General features: G+C 39.7%; 1 protein-coding gene across 1 annotated transcript in view; it reads left to right on the top strand.

Moving 5' to 3' along the window:
- LOC127413979 (sine oculis-binding protein homolog A-like) overlaps positions 1–17,912 on the top strand; it is a 56,905-nt gene that overhangs the window by 17,206 nt on the left and 21,787 nt on the right. The window contains exons 5-6 of the mRNA XM_051651588.1: positions 5,600–5,751; positions 6,391–6,414. Coding sequence (XP_051507548.1) covers positions 5,600–5,751; positions 6,391–6,414 — 176 coding nt within the window. The remainder of the gene's footprint in view (positions 1–5,599; positions 5,752–6,390; positions 6,415–17,912) is intronic.

Genomic DNA, 17,912 nt, shown 5'->3' on the forward strand with positions numbered 1-17,912 from the left:
AGTTTAATCAATGTCTTCTGAAGCGATCCAATCGCTTTTGGGTGAGAACAGACCAAAATATAATTTTTTCACTGTACATCTTGGCATTGCAATCTAGGCACGATCATGATTTCAAGCTCGATTACACTACCTAGTGCTTGACGCACGGGCAGAGCACTAGATGGCGCTATGTCCTACCAAAGGCCTCAGTAGTCTGCCCTAAGTCAAGGGAGCCCACCCCACATTTCTGTGATGTTCTAATGCAGAGATATGGGTGTTGCTATACAGTTGCTAGGGTGCTTTGGATGGTAGCTAGGCATTTGCCAGGGTGATAGCTTAAATCTGTTTGTTAGCCCGAGTCAATAGAACCCACACCCATGTCTCCATGATGTATTGGTGCACAGATAGAGATGTTGCTATACGGTTGCTAGGTGTTCTGAATGGTTGCAAGGGTATGGCTAGACCGTTTCCAGAGTAATTCCTAATGGATACATGTCACTTGATAGCTCGAGTGATGCAAGCCAACCCCTATATCTCTAAGAAATTCTCATCTAAAGATATCCAAAGATTTCAATGGAAGTCTATGGTACTCGGTTGCTAGGGTGCTCTGGAGGGTTGCTAGGGCATTATTAGGCAGCTCCAAGGTGATACTCAAATACTGCTTGCTAGTTCATGTCAAAATTGCCCAACCCCATATCTCAATGGCATTATGATCCAGAGATATGATCCATCAGATTTCCAGTCAATGTTAAGTCAATGAGATTTTTTATTTGGCTTTTCGCCGGCTGGGTGAAAATCATACGCCTGCTGGGCGAACATTGTAGGCTCGATGGCTTATAAAAGTCATAACACATGTCTACAAGCCAGTTGATTTGACACCTCATGGGTGTATGATGGACAAACAGTGTGAGACAAGTAGGTACCGATCTTTGAAAAACTGATTTAGGGATTTTGCAGAATCCCTAAACGCAGGTCAGAGAAACTGTAATACTGACACTTTGCTAAAACAAACGCCAGCAATTGCTGTTTTCAAACAAGTTCCAAACACTCCCTCCATCTTCCATCGTTAGGACAAACAGGTTGTTCCATCCTAAACTCATCCCTTTAATTGGGCCAATGTTCTTGTCACGGCCAGTTGGGCTCCTCAAACAGATTCAAATTATGTTTGATTCTTCTAGTGGCACAGAAATTAGACACCTTAAGGACTTTCCTCACCTCTTACTGATTAGCTTCATTTGGTTGGTCAGAAGTGGCTCAGAGTAATGAAATATGTTTTATGTTCATATTTCAGCCTATGGATAGATGTTTAATGTAATTATGAAGTCATTTCTTCCTTAAAATAACTTGCTCAAGTTATTACAAAACAGAGAGAGAGAGAGAGAGAGAGAGAAGTGAGAGGAAAGGTTAAATCTAATGGGCAGACATTTTCTCTCCACACACTCACATTTGTTTGATCATTAATGAGCTGCTGGAGGGTGAGAGTGTAAAATATCAATTTTCTATTCAATTTTCAATTCGAAGTACTGTATTAGCATGATTGTGTTTACATACAATATTGCCAAAGCATTAATACACAAAACAGATAATGACAAGACAAATAATAATAATAAAACAGTAACAAATAACAATAAAAATAGAATTAAAATAAGGTGCCAGGTAATGAATAAAACGAAAACTATAATAACAATATACACTATACAATATAAAATAAAATAAGCATTTAACAAGACATTATGAACATTTTATGGCGCCTTGGACGAAACCCGCGTCAACACGCCCCCAAAGTTGTTGACCGGGGATGTGGGGGGGGTCTCCTGCCGTCCCCCCGCAAGATGCCGCCCTGGGCAACTGCCCATGTCACCCATGCTTAAATCCGCCACTGCCTCTGTATGAAAATCAGCACAGTCTCAGTCCACTGTAAAGTGGCTATAAATGGTTAAATATATGCAAAGAAGAATGTAGAAAAAAGCCTGGCCAGAATGCTTGAGAAATATCAATACAGTGCTGTCTTATAATCACTGTAATGAACAGTTTTCCTCTGTGGCTGTCACTTATATTTGAATCAGTTGGCTCCGTGTGTGTGTGTGTGTGTGTATGAATGTGTATGTCTTTGTGGCTCCTAAAAGTGCACCCCACCCCCATTCCCCAACACACATACGTGTGCACACACAACACAATTCAAGCATCCAAAACTGAACATTCATGCCTGCAAGCCTCTGGTTGTTAGTGGAGCATGATGGGAAAGATCTAATATCTTGTGGCATGCACTGTGATGTAGGCAGATTGACTGACACACACACACACATGCACACCAAGAAATATACAGATGTGTATAGTCTTGATATGTGTGGGGTGATGCATGATGACAGGTTTCTCTTAATCCCTTGTGCATAGGTGGAGGGGAGGTTGCCGGTGGTCTTTAAGTGCGTTATAAACTGTCTTTAATATATACAAATTAGGGCTGTCAATTGATTGCAAAATTTTATCAAACTAATTACGTGATACTATGATTTATATCATTTGTCGCAAAAAATCCTATCAATATTTGCTCATGAAAATGAAGATCATTTGAAGACATGACATTATTGTGGTAGATAAGTAAAACATTGAAAAGACATTACAAAAAGGTGCTTTAGAAGTCAATAAATCCTTTTGCAATCTGGTGTGTTAGTATGTAAATATGTAAATTTATGGGCTGTTCAGATGAGTCTCGAGACCCATTGCTCTTTTTGAAATTAAGAACTGCTCTGTGTGAACAGCCCCTTACTTATTCTGTTCTACAAGCTCTTGGTAAAATTGGTTTGGCAGGTTGGGGACATGCTTCAGTCACTGCATAAATTTTTAAATGCATAATGTTTTTAGATATTAGGGGCCAAGCACCCAAAGTGCGTAGGCACCTATTGTATCTTTTAGTTTTCCTCTTATTATTCTTCCTCTCTTGATGTCTATGGCCGCCCACTGAACTGTACATATGAAAGTTATTAAATTTGGTACACTGATAGAGCACACTCTCAAATGTAACTGACCCGAATTTGGGGTCTCTAACTCAAACCCTTTAGCACCATCAACTGTTCAAATTTGCACTTATGTTTATGCTCATAACTTTTGGAACCTAAGTCCTAGAATCATGATTATTTTTCCTCTAATACCTTGGCTCATGGTGAGTCGAATGCATATCATGGTTTTAATGTTATTATTTTTCAAAAAATCTACTTTTTTGAAATCCTCCTAGACTGTATGTCCAATTTGCATGAAATTTGCACATATCTTGAGATACTCATGACAAAAAGTTTGGAATTCATGATGATAGACCAAATCGTTCTGGTATACCTCCTCAATGAATTTGACGACGAACACGACAAAATGGGTGTGATGCTGTATCTTCGCAACGCTGTAGCGTATTGACACAAAACCTGGTATGTGTCATCACAAGCATGACCTGAGGGTACCTGCACAGTTTCGGCACAGCGTCACCAAGTGGTCAGGAAATATGAAAATAGCTATTTTTGCTTATAACTTCTGAATAGTTTGGCCTAAAATCATGAGACTGGTCTCTTTTGTTTCCATGGTAATACAGAGTCAAATGATACCCAATTTTTTTATGTTGGCCATATTGGGGATCGGCCAATTCGAATTTTGTCTTAAATTACTTTGTTACAAAAACACATCGCAAAATTTCTTTACGAAATGCGCTATGTGTCATTTGGGTCCTGTCCTGGAGCTATTCAGAAAGTTTGGGGACAGTACCATCTAGTGGTACAAAAGATACAAAGAAATGCTCATAACTTTTGATTTGTTTGGCCTATAGACCAATCACCTTGTTTACAAATTTCAGCGCATACACAGTAAGTGGTGGCAGAAAGCCGATAGATTGTTGTGTTAGATTTGACAGATTAGATGACTAAACAAAAGTATTACACAAAACAATCATAAATACAGACATATTCTTAGCTAAACAATTATTATAATGATATGAGTTAATAACAAACATGTAATAATGTTCGCTATAAATGTTTGCTGTAAAGTCGTGAGTTGAAATGATCTCCTCAGTACAGTCAGCTCTGTTGAATGCTTGAAGCCACAGCCGTCTACGAGAGCTGTCGAAATAATTTGTCAATAAAGGAATTCAATAAAAGTTTACTGTTTGCGCACGGTTTTTGTCACCCCTTCTGTGTTTGACGTAAGCAGTGACATTGCTAAATGATTGGTCTATTGTCATGAGACTTATGTCGTTGGCTTTCTTGGGTCACGGCGAGTACGTGTTTTGATACCAAATTTGCCATGGTCGGCCATATTTCCTGCCTGCTATTTTGAATTTAATTGAAAACCTACTTTTTCGAACTTCTCCTAAAATGCTTAAAATCATCACCAGAATTCTATATTCAGTCCAAATGTTTGCCATTGGTGTGCTTGGCCCTGTAATTGCGGCTTTCAGCTATATTTGTTATGTAATTAATTATAGTTAAGTGTTAAATTGACAGCCCTTGTAAAATGTTTATGAAACATTTATTCGACCAGTAAAATTTTGTGTGTATGGAGTGAAGTGTGGAATTATGAATTATTGTTGGAGATTATCTGGTTTACAATGTCACAGTCTTTGAGTGTAAATATGAATTTAAGTGCTAGAGATGATGATGTCACACTAATCTGTGCAGTACAAATGGTGATGTTTGAGATAATTAGCATTATTATATCCCTATTTCCCTTTACCCTAACTTCTTTCTGCACTATGATGTCACACTTCTCAGGTATAAATTATATCAATGAAAGAATATGTTGAAGGTCTGGTTTATGATATCACACTCCATTTTGCAGTACAATGTTAGTTTTATTATAATGTCACACTTCTTTATGCACTATGATGTCACACTCCTCAAGTGTAAATATCAGTGAATGTCTTGGAGATTATCTGGTTTATGATGTCACTCTATTCTGCAGTACTGCGTCCACCTCTCTGGGCTCAGTGGACTCAATGGATCTGCAACAGGCCATAATATTCCCTATGATACACATTAATCTCACAGTCTGTTTGCACATATCACAGAAATGAAGATATGGAAAGCCATTGTTATATATGTGTGGGCATATTATATGTGTGTGTACACAGAGAGAGAGAGGGGAAAAATAAAGAGTATAGACAAGGAGAGGTAGAGCATATTTACGTCCCCTGAGGAGCAAATTATGTATCTGCCACTGAGTTACTGCCAAATTTAAGTGCTTACACACTCACATCCACATCCATTCTTTTGTCAATGATGTGTGTGTATGTGTTTGATAGAGATGTTGGTTTCATGTTGTAACTGAGATCAAATGGGAGATCTGTATGGATTACTGTATATGTGTGTACATGTCTTTGTATGTGTACACAATGTTACTAATGCTTTGGCTTGTTATCACCATGCCACTTAAATCTGAATTTTCTATATTTATATTTAACAGACTGTATTCATTTGAAAAAATGTCTTTTTAAATTAAAATTATTTTATTAAGGGGCAATATTAGCCTACAGGAATTGATTTTAAGGGGCATTTCATCTCATGTCCATCTCTCTCTCTCTCTCTCTCTCTCTCTCTCTCTCTCTCTCTCTCTGTCTCTTTCTTTCTTTCTTTCTTTCTTTCAGAGGAGGACACCTCTAATGTTCAGATAATGTGTGCGTGGTGTCAGAAAGTGGGAGTGAAGCGTTATTCTCTCAGTATGGGCTCAGAGCTGAAGAGTTTCTGTAGTGAGAAATGCTTCGCCGCCTGCCGACGTGCATACTTCAAACGCAACAAGGTAAAAATTCGCCCAGTCTGTGCCATCTCCTGTCCTCTCAGCCAATCAGGCTTTCTCCGTCTGACATCACTTTTTTTCTGACTTACCTTTTTCAGTGTTACTAAATTCTCTGGCCCAAACCTTTTAATAACTCTGTTCCTTATTCTGACACAATTAAAGACATTATGTTTGTTCCTATAGATTTGAAACTTATGCACATAATACAGAAGTAATCTGTCCACAGAGACACAAAAGTGAGACAGGTATGAGAAAGATAAGCAGGTAGTTGATTCACTGATGATAGTTCCAGTTATTTTCCTTTATGTCTAGAGTTTATATAAGGCTCCTATTCTGATCAACTGAAACAAGAATACATTTTTTAATTTTTATCTGTTAATATATTTGCAGTTCATGTATACTTTTAAATGTAGTTGGTGAACAAAGACATGCTGATGACTGCTTAATGTTTTTTATATCTCAGCATCCTATTATTTATTTTTTGAAAAATGTAAAGAAGCTCAACCTTCAGTGTCTAGTGTGTCACCATGTGATGTCATAATCAGTGCACAAGAAATCCATTAAGAGAGAGATTTTTTATAAAGACTTCATGCAACCGTCAGTGAGACAGATATTGATTGTGTGTTTTCTTTTCTATCTAAGCTTGGATATGTGAGGAATTGCAGTGTAAGTATACTGTGTTTGGATTTCTCCTCTCCTCCTGTGTGTTAGAGACTCTCTTGTACACTTACTTACACTCTGACGAGACTCATAATATCTTCATGTTCACTTGTATACATACTCCCAGACATGCAAAAATATGCGCCCACACACAAACACATACATTTTCTTAGCTAGTTAAATGAGAACATACCATAGATTTCTGTTGTTTTATGTATAAAGCTAATTATAATTAGTAAAGACCTTAACACAATCCCTAACCCTAAACCTCTTGCATTTTTAGAATAATAAAAAAGCATGAACTTATTTATGAATAATTTTTACAAACGAGGACATTCTTAAATGTCCCCAAAGGAATGTTTTGTCAGATTTAGATGACTTCTGGGGACAGATGTTTCCTAAATTGTAACTGTACATACACAGACATGTATACATTACATATGCACAGACATATGCACACCATCACACACATGCACACAAGAGTCTCACATGCATGCGCACACACTCCCACATGCATGCATGTTTGTTCACAGCCACCCCTCGCTCAGTGTGTGGTGTGTTTGTGGACCGAGTGAACAGCATGGAGAGGCCAACAAAACATGCACACTATGACTAGAGCTTCACTTACTTTACCACTGCTCTTAGGACACACATATAATACTGAAACACATACAGTACTTTTAGACACTCAAAAACATGCAGATACACAAAACAGACCCACGCGATTGTATAAATCCCATAAATTGTTGAGCGGTGTAGATTCCCAGGGGTGTAGATCGGGACAATTTGATATTTTAACAAAATTTGGAGGATTATATCCATAATATAATGGTATACATGCTATACATGGTATAGTAGTGACTGATGAGGAAGACATACTGTAAATTTATGAAACTCGAATGCACACACATGTCAAAAGGTCTGTAAAAGTCATATACTTTATGTTAAGTCCTACGTCATTGCTTGAAATGTATAAGAAACGTATGTGTTACATAGAGCTAATGTATACACCATATGCACCAGAGAATCTAGTGCACAGCCATCTTGAAAATGTTGTCTCAAAAACTTCCATTCTAGTGGTCACTATATAGATAACTATGGTGTTGATGTCAAAGTGTAATTAGCTATGAAGTGGATTTACAGGTTATAGAGTTGTCAGAAGCTATCATGAGTATTTTAAAGTGTTCAGGGGATATCATAACAACTTCAAAACATGAGCGGGGAGATTTTGAAACAAGAGTACTTAATTCATATATCCACAAGATCCTACCTTCATGCTGTGGACATACTGATATTCTGCTGTGTTCATGAACTCCAAGAGACAACACAAAATCATTAAAAATATCTCTGTATGACACCTGGCCATCTTTTCGTGTTATTCACCCATCGTGTTATTGTTAAGGTGAGCAGATTTTCTTTGCGTTAAACCTGGAGGGGTGCAACTATAGGCCTGTTTATGCATACACACAGACATTCACACATATACTTGTGAATGTGTATGTTTTATTGTATATTCTGATTACAACAATTTTAAATCCAATTTAAGCCACAAAAAATTTTGGGTGACAAATTAATTTTAAAAAGTACATTTGTAATTTGCTTTAATGTTATGAACTTGCACGTGTAATAATACGAGCTGTCACTTTTGAACATTTCAAGTCAACTACACATTTTAACACAAATTATGTACCATTTGAAACCTAAAAATTAAGCACAATTACACGTATAACAATTAAATGCTTGTATCATTAAAAAGTGCAGTGTGTCATAGCTATATGAATGTGATCTGCCAGGTCCAATTTACCTCTGCGGGTGTTGGAAAAAATTAACATTTAGAGTGACAGAAAAAACACCTCACAAGCATTTTCAATTAGTAAAAGGGTGGTGTAGTCTCACACCATCAACTCGCACCAAAAACTTTCTATGCTCCCACTTGTAATCTGAATACGGTGAATACAATACATGATATTTACAGATGCATATGGATTTACATGTAAACACATATATTTTCGTAATGAAAATCACTCTTAAAAAATAAAACGGTCAGAAAATGTGTTGGTTCCCGAAAATTCTGTGTTTCTAAGCTCATACTATGATTGTGGTTGCGCCCAGGGAATGCCACTTTAATTAGCTTTAATTACTTTAATTAGAAAGACAAAGGACAGTCAATATGAAGTGCAGGGCAACTTACCTGAAGATGTGCAGTCAGCAAAATGTCCCTCAATCATAAAAACATTTACAAAAACACAGAAACACATTTAATACCATGACAATGGGCAAGCCTCACAAAACCATTCCAGGTCAAATTTCACCAAAATCACAAGAAAAATATTTTCAAAAAATTATTTTTTGTTGTTGCATAAACCAGTTTTTATCCATGATGAACCCATCACACAGGTGTGTTTACTATATGTATCTTGGTGTACACATGTAGAAAATTAAAATTTAAAGCAAAGCTTACTCACCTGTTAAAAATGTAAAACTTTTGTATATATATATATATATATATATATATATATATATCTGTGTGTGTGTGTGTGTGTGTGTGTGTGTGTGTGTGTGTGTTGTAACAGTATAAGGACGGGCAAGGAGGAGGTGGGAACCGGCTGAACAGTCAATGTAAATTTTAATCAGAACTCAAAATAAAACAAACATAAACATAAGGACACACATGCAATGCGACCACTTGCATCTCTCTTTCTCTCGAATTGGCGCCTCCGGCTCCCCTTTATCTCGCTCTCCCGCTGATCATCTGATTCAGTGCCGGCCGTGCAACATTACGGCCCGGACACGCCCTCCTCATCACACTCCTTCCACGCCCGATTCAGGCCGAGGTGCCACTGGTCTGACTAACCACCCCCCCCTTCCGGCCATTCTGTCAGCTGGTGGTCCAACCCGCCTCCTGTGAACCTGGGGGAGAGACGAGGGGAGGCGTAGGGAGAGGGACTGGGCGAGCAGAGACACACAGAGAGAGAGGAGAGAGAGAGAAGAACTTGCTCGCCGGCTCCCAGACTCTCTGTCACCCGGTCCTCAACCGCTCCTCCGCCCTCTGGCAGACACCAGCGAGTCCTCCGGCCCCTGGCGGACGGAACCACTCCTCCCCTTCTCTGGTGGCTGGCAGCAGTTCCTTCGGCTCTCGGCGGTTTGCAGCGACCCCTCCGTCCCCAGGCAGACGGCCGTGGCTGCTCCCCTGGCGGATGGCAGCGGCGAGGACTCTGTGACAGCACATTCCTCCTCCCTCCCGGGTTTCAGCACCACTGTAACAGTTCAAGGATGGGCAAGGGGGAGGCGGGAACCGGCTGAACAGTCAATATAAAGGTTTAATGATATAAATGAACTTAAAACAACATAAAACATAAGAATACGCAACGCAGCTGCGTGCGTCTTTCTCTCTCTCTCTCTCAAACTGGTGCCTCCAGCTCCCCTTTATCTCGCTCGACAGTTGTGCTCAAAAGTTTGCATACCCTTGGAGAATTTGTAATATATGTACCATTTTTTAAAGAAAACATGAGTGAGCAGGCAAAACACATTTCTTTTATTTCTTATGGGATTCATATTCAACTGTAGGTTATAACAGAATGGCACAATCATAAAACAAAAAATGGCAACAAAGAAAAAACGAAATGATCCCTGTTCAAAAGTCTGTATACCCTTAGTTCATAATACTGTGTATTCCCCCCTTTAGCATCAATGACAGCATGCAGTCTTTTGTAATAGTTGTCTATGAGGCCCCAAATTCTTGCAGGTGGTATAGCTGCCCATTCGTCTTGGCAAAATGCCTCCAGGTCATGCGAAGTCTTTGGTCGTCTTGCATGAACAGCATGTTTGAGATCTCCCCACAGTGGCTCGATGATATTAAGGTCAGGAGACTGTGATGGCCACTCCAGAACCTTCACCTTTTTCTGCTGTTACCACTGGAGGGTCAACTTGGCCTTGTGCTTAGGGTCATTGTCATGCTGGAAAGTCCAAGAGCGTCCCATGCGCAGCTTTCGTGTAGAAGAATGCAAATTGTCTGCCTGTATTTTCTGATAACATGCTGCATTCATCTTGCCATCAATTTTCACAAGATTCCCCGTGCCTTTAGAGCTCACACACCCCCAAAACATCAGTGAGCCACCACCATGCTTCACAGTGGGGATGGTATTCTTTTCACTATAGGCCTTGTTGACCCCTCTCCAAACATAGTGCTTATGGTTGTGTCCATAAAGCTCTATTTTGGTCTCGTCACTCCAAATTACAGTGTGCCAGAAGCTGTGAGGCGTGTCAAGGTGTTGTCAGGCATATTGTAACTGGGCTTTTTTGTGGCATTGGTGCAGTAAAGGCTTCTTTCTGGCAACTCGACCATGCAGCTCATTTTTGTTCAAGTATCGTCATATTGTGCTCCTTGAAACAACCACACCGTCTTTTTCCAGAGCAGCCTGTATTTCTCCTGAGGTTACCTGTGGGTTTTTCTTTGTATCCCGAACAATTCTTCTGGCAGTTGTGGCTGAAATCTTTCTTGGTCTGCCTGACCTTGGCTTGGTATCAAGAGATCCCTGAACTTTCCACTTCTTTTTTTTTTTTTTTGTTATTAAAAGTTTTTATTGATTCCATATAACACATATATATATATATATATATATATATATATATATATATATATATATATATATATATAAATAATAAAAAAATAACAGAATATTTGGAATCACATTATATTATTTACAACCCTTCCTCCCGAACATTAACCACCCCACCACCAAACACAAACAGATACCCCAGTGGTCAAATACAATTGACAAAGACACACAAACAGACAACAAAACAGAAGAAAATATTTAGAAATACATTTGAAAAATATATGTTCAAAAACAAAAAGGCTACAACATACACATTTAAAACAGCACGTCTCCCTCCACTGCCCCTCCCCGAGAGCCCTCCAAAGAGGCCTAATAGTTGCCCCACCTCCTGATGAACATATCCATGTTGCCTAGCCTTCTATATGACAACTCTTCCCAAGCTGCCACCCTGCCCATCTCCTCGCACCACTCACAAAACGAGGGGGCTCCAGCTGACTTCCATCCTCTAAGGATAACCTGTCTGCCCACCATAACACCAGCCAGGATCCAATTCTTCATGTACTTATCTCCTACATCAATGACCGCCCCGTCACCCAAAATACAGAGCCTGGGGCAAAAGGAGATCCAAGTACCCAATACGTCGCCCATAAAATTCTGGACCCTCAACCAGAACTCCTGTATCTTACGACACCCCCAAAAAACATGGGCGGTGTCTCCATCTTCTGATTGGCATCGCCAGCAGGTGGGTGTGTCCTTAAGACCAAGCCTATACAATTTAGAAGGGGTCCAATAAAATCTATGTAGAATCTTAAATTGCATAAGGCGCACCCTTGCATCTCTAGATGCAGACTTGACGTTTATAAGAATCCTAGCCCACACTCAGTAATACACTGATGCCTCATGACCTTTTCCAAAACAGTAATCACCACTCCCAGAGTATCTGCCACACTGGGGGGGGGGGGGTGGGTGTGCCACTCCCAAAAACAGTGCAGAGTAGGTGGCGCAGCTGTAAATACTTATAAAATTGAGATCTGGGAATCCCAAAATTTTGAACCAAATTTTCAAAAGGTCTCAAATCTCAACTCTCATATAGGTCACCGAGTGTATTAACCCCCCTCACAATCCAATCTGACCAACAGAAAGGGGACTTATTAATGCATAGTTTAGGGTTCTGCCATATGCTCGAGGCTACGTTTAAATAAATATCCAAATTAAACACTCTGGACACTTTTGTCCATATCGAGTGTAAATGCAAAATAACAGGGTGTGACTTAACTTCTCTGATTAATTTGATCGAAAGGCTTTGCACAGGCGAGATAGGGGCAAGAGCTTACTTTTCAATACAAAACCAGGGAGGGGCTCTCTCAGGTGGAAGGGACCAATGAGCCAAATATCTGAGACTGAATGCATAATAATAAAACAAAATCTTGGGTAGGCCTAACCCACCTTTGTCAATCGGCCTATGTAATTTATTGAAATTTAACCTAGCACGCTTACCATTCCAAATGAAGGACTTCGCTATGCTATCAAATTGCTTGAAATAAGAGAGGGGGACATCTATAGGGAGAGATTGTAACAGGTAGCTGAATTTTGGAATACAATTCATTTTAATTACATTAACCTTCCCAGTCATCGATAAGTGTAATGAAGCCCACCTGTCCACATCATTCGAAAACCTTTTTATTAAGGGATCAAAATTAACTCTGACTAAATCAGACAAATTTCCTGGGAATAAAATTCCCAAATAATTAATGCCCTGTTTGGGCCACTAGAAGGCACGTGGCTGGAAGACCGTTACTGGACAGTACACTGTCAAAGCCAAAGCTTTGGATTTAGACCAGTTGAATTTGTATTCTGAGAACTTGGAAAAGGAATTAATAATTCTGTGGAGGCAAGGCATAGATCTAGAGGGGTCGGAGACGAATAATAAAATGTCATCTGCGTAAAGCAGAAGCTTATGCGCCACACCTCCCGCAATCACCCATGGAAAATAATCCTCCTTTCTTATCGCGGCTGCTAATGGTTCCAGGGCAAGACAGAACAATAATGGGGAAAGAGGGCAGCCCTGCCGAGTGCCCCTATTCAGAGTGAAATAATCTGAAATTAATCCATTTGTGTGTACCGCTGCTACAGGGTGTCTATAAAGTAACTTAATCCAACCAATAAATGTACTCCCGAACCCATACATTTCCAAAATCTTAAAAAGATAATCCCATTCTGCCATATCAAACGCCTTTTCGGCGTCAAGTGAGATGGCAGGGACCGGAGACTGATCATTCGCTACTGACCACATGATATTGATGAGACACATGATGTTTTCAGAAGAGCTGCGGCCCCGAATAAACCCCACCTGATCTATATGTATAAGAGATGTCATAACCTTACTTAATCGGTTAGCCAAAATTTTTGACAAAATGTTTACATCTAGTTGGATCAGGGATTTAACAAATGTTATTTAACAAAACCAGCTCCAACCGCTTGGATGGTAACTTTTACACTCGCTTGGATCTTTGTCCTTTTTAAGAATCAGACTGATCCGGGATTGTGTCATGGTTGGAGGAAGCTTTCCATTCTTTAATGATTCAGTATAAACTTCTAACAAAAGTGGAGCCAGTTCTGTAGCATAGGATCTAAAAAATTCTGCGGCAAAACCGTCTGGCCCCGGAGCCTTGCCAGTAGGAAGGGACTTAATTACCTCATCAAGCTCCTCCAAGGTTATCTCAGAATCAAGAGAGTTCTTTTGCTCAGTCGTCAGTTTAGGAAGATCTAATGGTTCCACAAAGTTTCTAATATCTTCATCAGTAGACGAAGACGTGGAACTATAAAGATCAAGGTAGAACTCTTTAAAGGCATTATTAATATCAATGGCCAAGGAAAAATTTCACTGAAGGAATGGTAGAAAAAGACTCTCTCTGCTTTATATATCTAGCCAAAAGCTTCCCTGCTTTGTCCCCCGACTCAAGTATGACTGTCTTGCCCTGAATAACCAAAACTCCACTTTCCGTGACAAAATAGTATTATATCTATATTTCAATCGGGTCAATTCTCTGAGGACATCATATGACATAAGGCACTTCAGCTCTGCCTCTGCACTTTTAATATTTCCTTCCAACTCCACGAGTTCTCGTGCCTTGGATTTTTTGATGAATGAGGCATACTGTATGATCCGGCCCCTAAGAACCGCCGTAAGTGCCTCCCAAGCCACGCCCACAGAGGATACTGAGGACCAGTTGGTCTCCATATAAACATTGATTTCAGTCTTTAATAGTTGTTAGAAATCAGGATTTTGCAAAAGGGATACATTAAGGCGCCAACTATATGATTTCTTTTTCTCTATATGTGGCACCACCTCTAAACTCACTAGGGCGTGATCCGAGACTAAAATGTTTCCAACTGACCAATCAACAACAGATGAAATGAGGGATTTGGATATAAAAAAAAAAAATCTATTCTAGAATAAATCTTATGGACTGATGAAAAAAATGTATAGTCCCTACCAAAAGTCTCCAAATATCTGTAAGACCAAGATTTTTACACATCCTGTGAAGCGTCAATTTTTGCTCTAGGGGTTCTTCACTATGATCAAGGACTGAGTCCATCAAAAAATTAAAGTCTCCTCCCAATATTATATCATGAGGGGTGCCAGCAATTTGCAACATCCCTTCAAGATCTATAAAAAAGCCCTGATCATCAGCGTTAGGTGCATAAATATTAGCCAAAATCAGACTTTGCCCCTGAATTTCTGCTAAAACAATAATGACTCTCCCTAATTTATCTTTAATCTGTTTGAGACATTTGAATTGTAAATGTTTATTTACCAATATAATGACTCCCTTGCTCTTACTTGAGCCAACACTAAAGAATACATGTCCACCCCATATCTTCCCAAATTTTTCAGCTTGCGGGGAAAGATGCTTTTCTTGAAGAAACACTATATCATATTTCTTACGTTTAAGAAAAGAAATAACTTTCCTTCTTTTATGAGGTGCCCCAACCCATTCACATTCCGTGTGGAGAGAGATAGTACACTCATATTAACATTTGGCAATTTAATATAATAGAAAAAATTAATTGTGTGCCAAAAACAAAATTATGAAGACCACATTTCAACATTAATGCAACAATAAAACCCTGAACTTCCCCCCGAAAAAAACAAACAGAAAACAAGAAAAACGTGCGCATTAACCCCGCGCATGAAAGCGCCAACTGCCGTCAGTCCCTCTAAATTCAAAGAGTCCATGTATGCCTTCAAGAGCCCCCGTGACAACTTTGCCATCAGATTATTGAATTTTGCCTCACAAATTTGTAAGGCAAAATTACATAACATCAAATATTTTGTAAAACAAACCCCAGCGAATAGGCAGAATAAACACTGAGAATGTGTAGACTCATTCACAGAACTGTCTCGACGGTGTGTTCCTTCACAAAACAAATTCCAGCCGATTTAAAGCCGTTCAGTTTCCTCGGTCAGACAAATGTATCTTCAGTGAGCCAACTGATGAGTGCAGCAGATGATGTAATCATTCCAATGTCTCACGAAAATACTCCACAAATCATACTCCAGCCAGCAGGAGGCATAAGCACAAGGAACTGACAGATTCATCCATAACTGTCCCGAAGTAATGTTATTTAACAAAACCAGCTCCAACCGCTAGGCGGAACCAGCACAAAAGGAAACGAAACACGCATCCTGGTTTCTCGGATGGTCAAGAGTCAATTCACTCGGAGGCCGCATAAAAGTATATCCCATGACTTACACAGTCTGCCAATTTTATAAAAGACATCCTTTGTGTGGGTATGTAGATATTTTGCGGTCATCCAATCTGGCCGGGAACTTCATTGTAAAAGTGATCTTCCGTCAATGCAAAAGTTTCTTTAAGGAAAAGTGTTAATCCACAAAACAAACTCCAGCCGCTTGGTGGAGCCAACGCAAAAAGAAACAAAAATGGCGCCCAGCTTCCTCCGAAAGCCAGAGTATGTACAGTGAGTCAATCCACTCACAAGAAAAACACCCAATGGTTACTCACCCATTGTTTCAATAAAAGACATTGCCTGATTGGGACATGTAAATACTTTGCAGCCGTCCTTGGTGTTTATTCTCAGTTTGGAAGGGAACATCAGTGCAAAAGCGATGTTCCGCTGATGTAAGAGTTTCTTGCATTCCTTGAACCGATTGCTTTTCACTCTTGTCGAGTTCGCAAAGTCCGGAAACAAGAAAATATTGTGATTCTTCCAAAAAAGCATTCCTTTGCTTCTCGCCTGGCGCAACACGAGATCTTTATCGGATGATCTCAAAAATGTGGCCAGGATTGATCGGGGCCTGTCTCCCTCAGCAGATCTGCGAGGACTCTGTGAGCTCGCTCGATTTCCAGTTTATGGCCTGTTATGTCAAGCAGACTCGGGAAAAGCTCGTCTAGGAGTTTCATTCATATCTCTGCCCTCCTCATGCTCAGGAATTCCCACAATTCAAACGTTATTCCTGCAGCTTCTATTCTCAAAATCTTCAGGCTTTTCAAGAACACGTTCCAAATCAACTTTGGTCGCGGGCGGATTAGCGGCTAATTCCCTCTTTGATGACTCCAAATAATCAATTCGTCTCTCAACATCTGTCACTCTTGTGACTAACTCAGATACAAATTTTTCCATCGTTGTAATCGATCGACGTATTACAGCGAGATCCTCCAAGTCCGCAAGTACCTTCGTCAACATCAACGACATGTTGGACAGTTGACGCTGGATTCCTTCTCCCGCCGCGCCATCCAAATCGAGTCCCCGGTCCACAGGCCTTTCTGGGCTTTCATTTTGAACCCATAAGTGTCTTTTAATGTCTCCAGAGCCTGAGGACTTTGACTTCTTTGCCATGTTTACCTCAAACAGCAAATGTGTAACTGGGTGTATCGAATTTCACCAGATTATTAAAAATTAGCAAAGTGTGCAGAGCTGTCTCTCACACGTCTGCCCTTTGCATGGCGTCACCTTAAAAAAACGAATTTTCCACTTCTTAATAAGTGATTGAACAGTACTGACTGGCATTTTCAAGGCTTTGGATATCTTTTTATATCCTTTTCCATCTTTATAAATTTCCATTACCTTGTTACGCAGGTCTTTTGACAGTTCTTTTCTGCTCCCCATGGCTCAGTATCTAGCCTGCTCAGTGCATCCACGTGAGAGCTAACAAACTCATTGACTATTTATACACAGACACTAATTGCAATTTAAAAAGCCACAGGTGTGGGAAATTAACCTTTAATTACCATTTAAACCTGTGTGTGTCACCTTGTGTGTCTGTAACAAGGCCCATTCAAGGGTATGTAAACTTTTGATCAGGGCCATTTGGGTGATTTCTGTTATCATTATGATTTAAAAAGGTGCCAAACAGCTACATGATAATAAATGGCTTCATATGATGTGTGTGTGTGTGTGTGTGTGTGTGTGTGTACTGTATATGGACTTGTTTTCAGTAGATTTTATAATTTATTGTTACAGTGAAGATCCCTGTTGCATGACATCCTCTGATATGGGGATATGATCAGTGTAGTCAGTAACTGTGAGGTCGTTTTGGCAGTTTGTGATTCTCTGAGGAGACATATTTGAGGAATGGCAAATGAAAGTTCCTGCCAACATGTTCATTTAATTCCACCAATCAGAACGCTGTTTACCTCAATCCTTTGAAAATCACTCTGGCATTAATCCAACTTTAATTCTATAATTCATTAGAAGATTATATTACAAACATATTTTCACTTTTTTTGATGCACACTACTAGGTCAGCTGCAATGATAAGCAATGTGTGTGTTTATGAAATAAGACACTGGGATAGGCTGAGGAGTGGGCCTGGTTGCCGTGGCAGCACTCTGGCTTTACTGCAGTAAATACCTTCAGCTGCTACACGAAACTTATAACAGACAGAGTGAGAATACATGCACACACACACACAAACACATA

Source organism: Myxocyprinus asiaticus, chromosome 23 (genome assembly GCF_019703515.2).
Source record: "Myxocyprinus asiaticus isolate MX2 ecotype Aquarium Trade chromosome 23, UBuf_Myxa_2, whole genome shotgun sequence".
NCBI classification, from domain to species: domain Eukaryota; kingdom Metazoa; phylum Chordata; class Actinopteri; order Cypriniformes; family Catostomidae; genus Myxocyprinus; species Myxocyprinus asiaticus.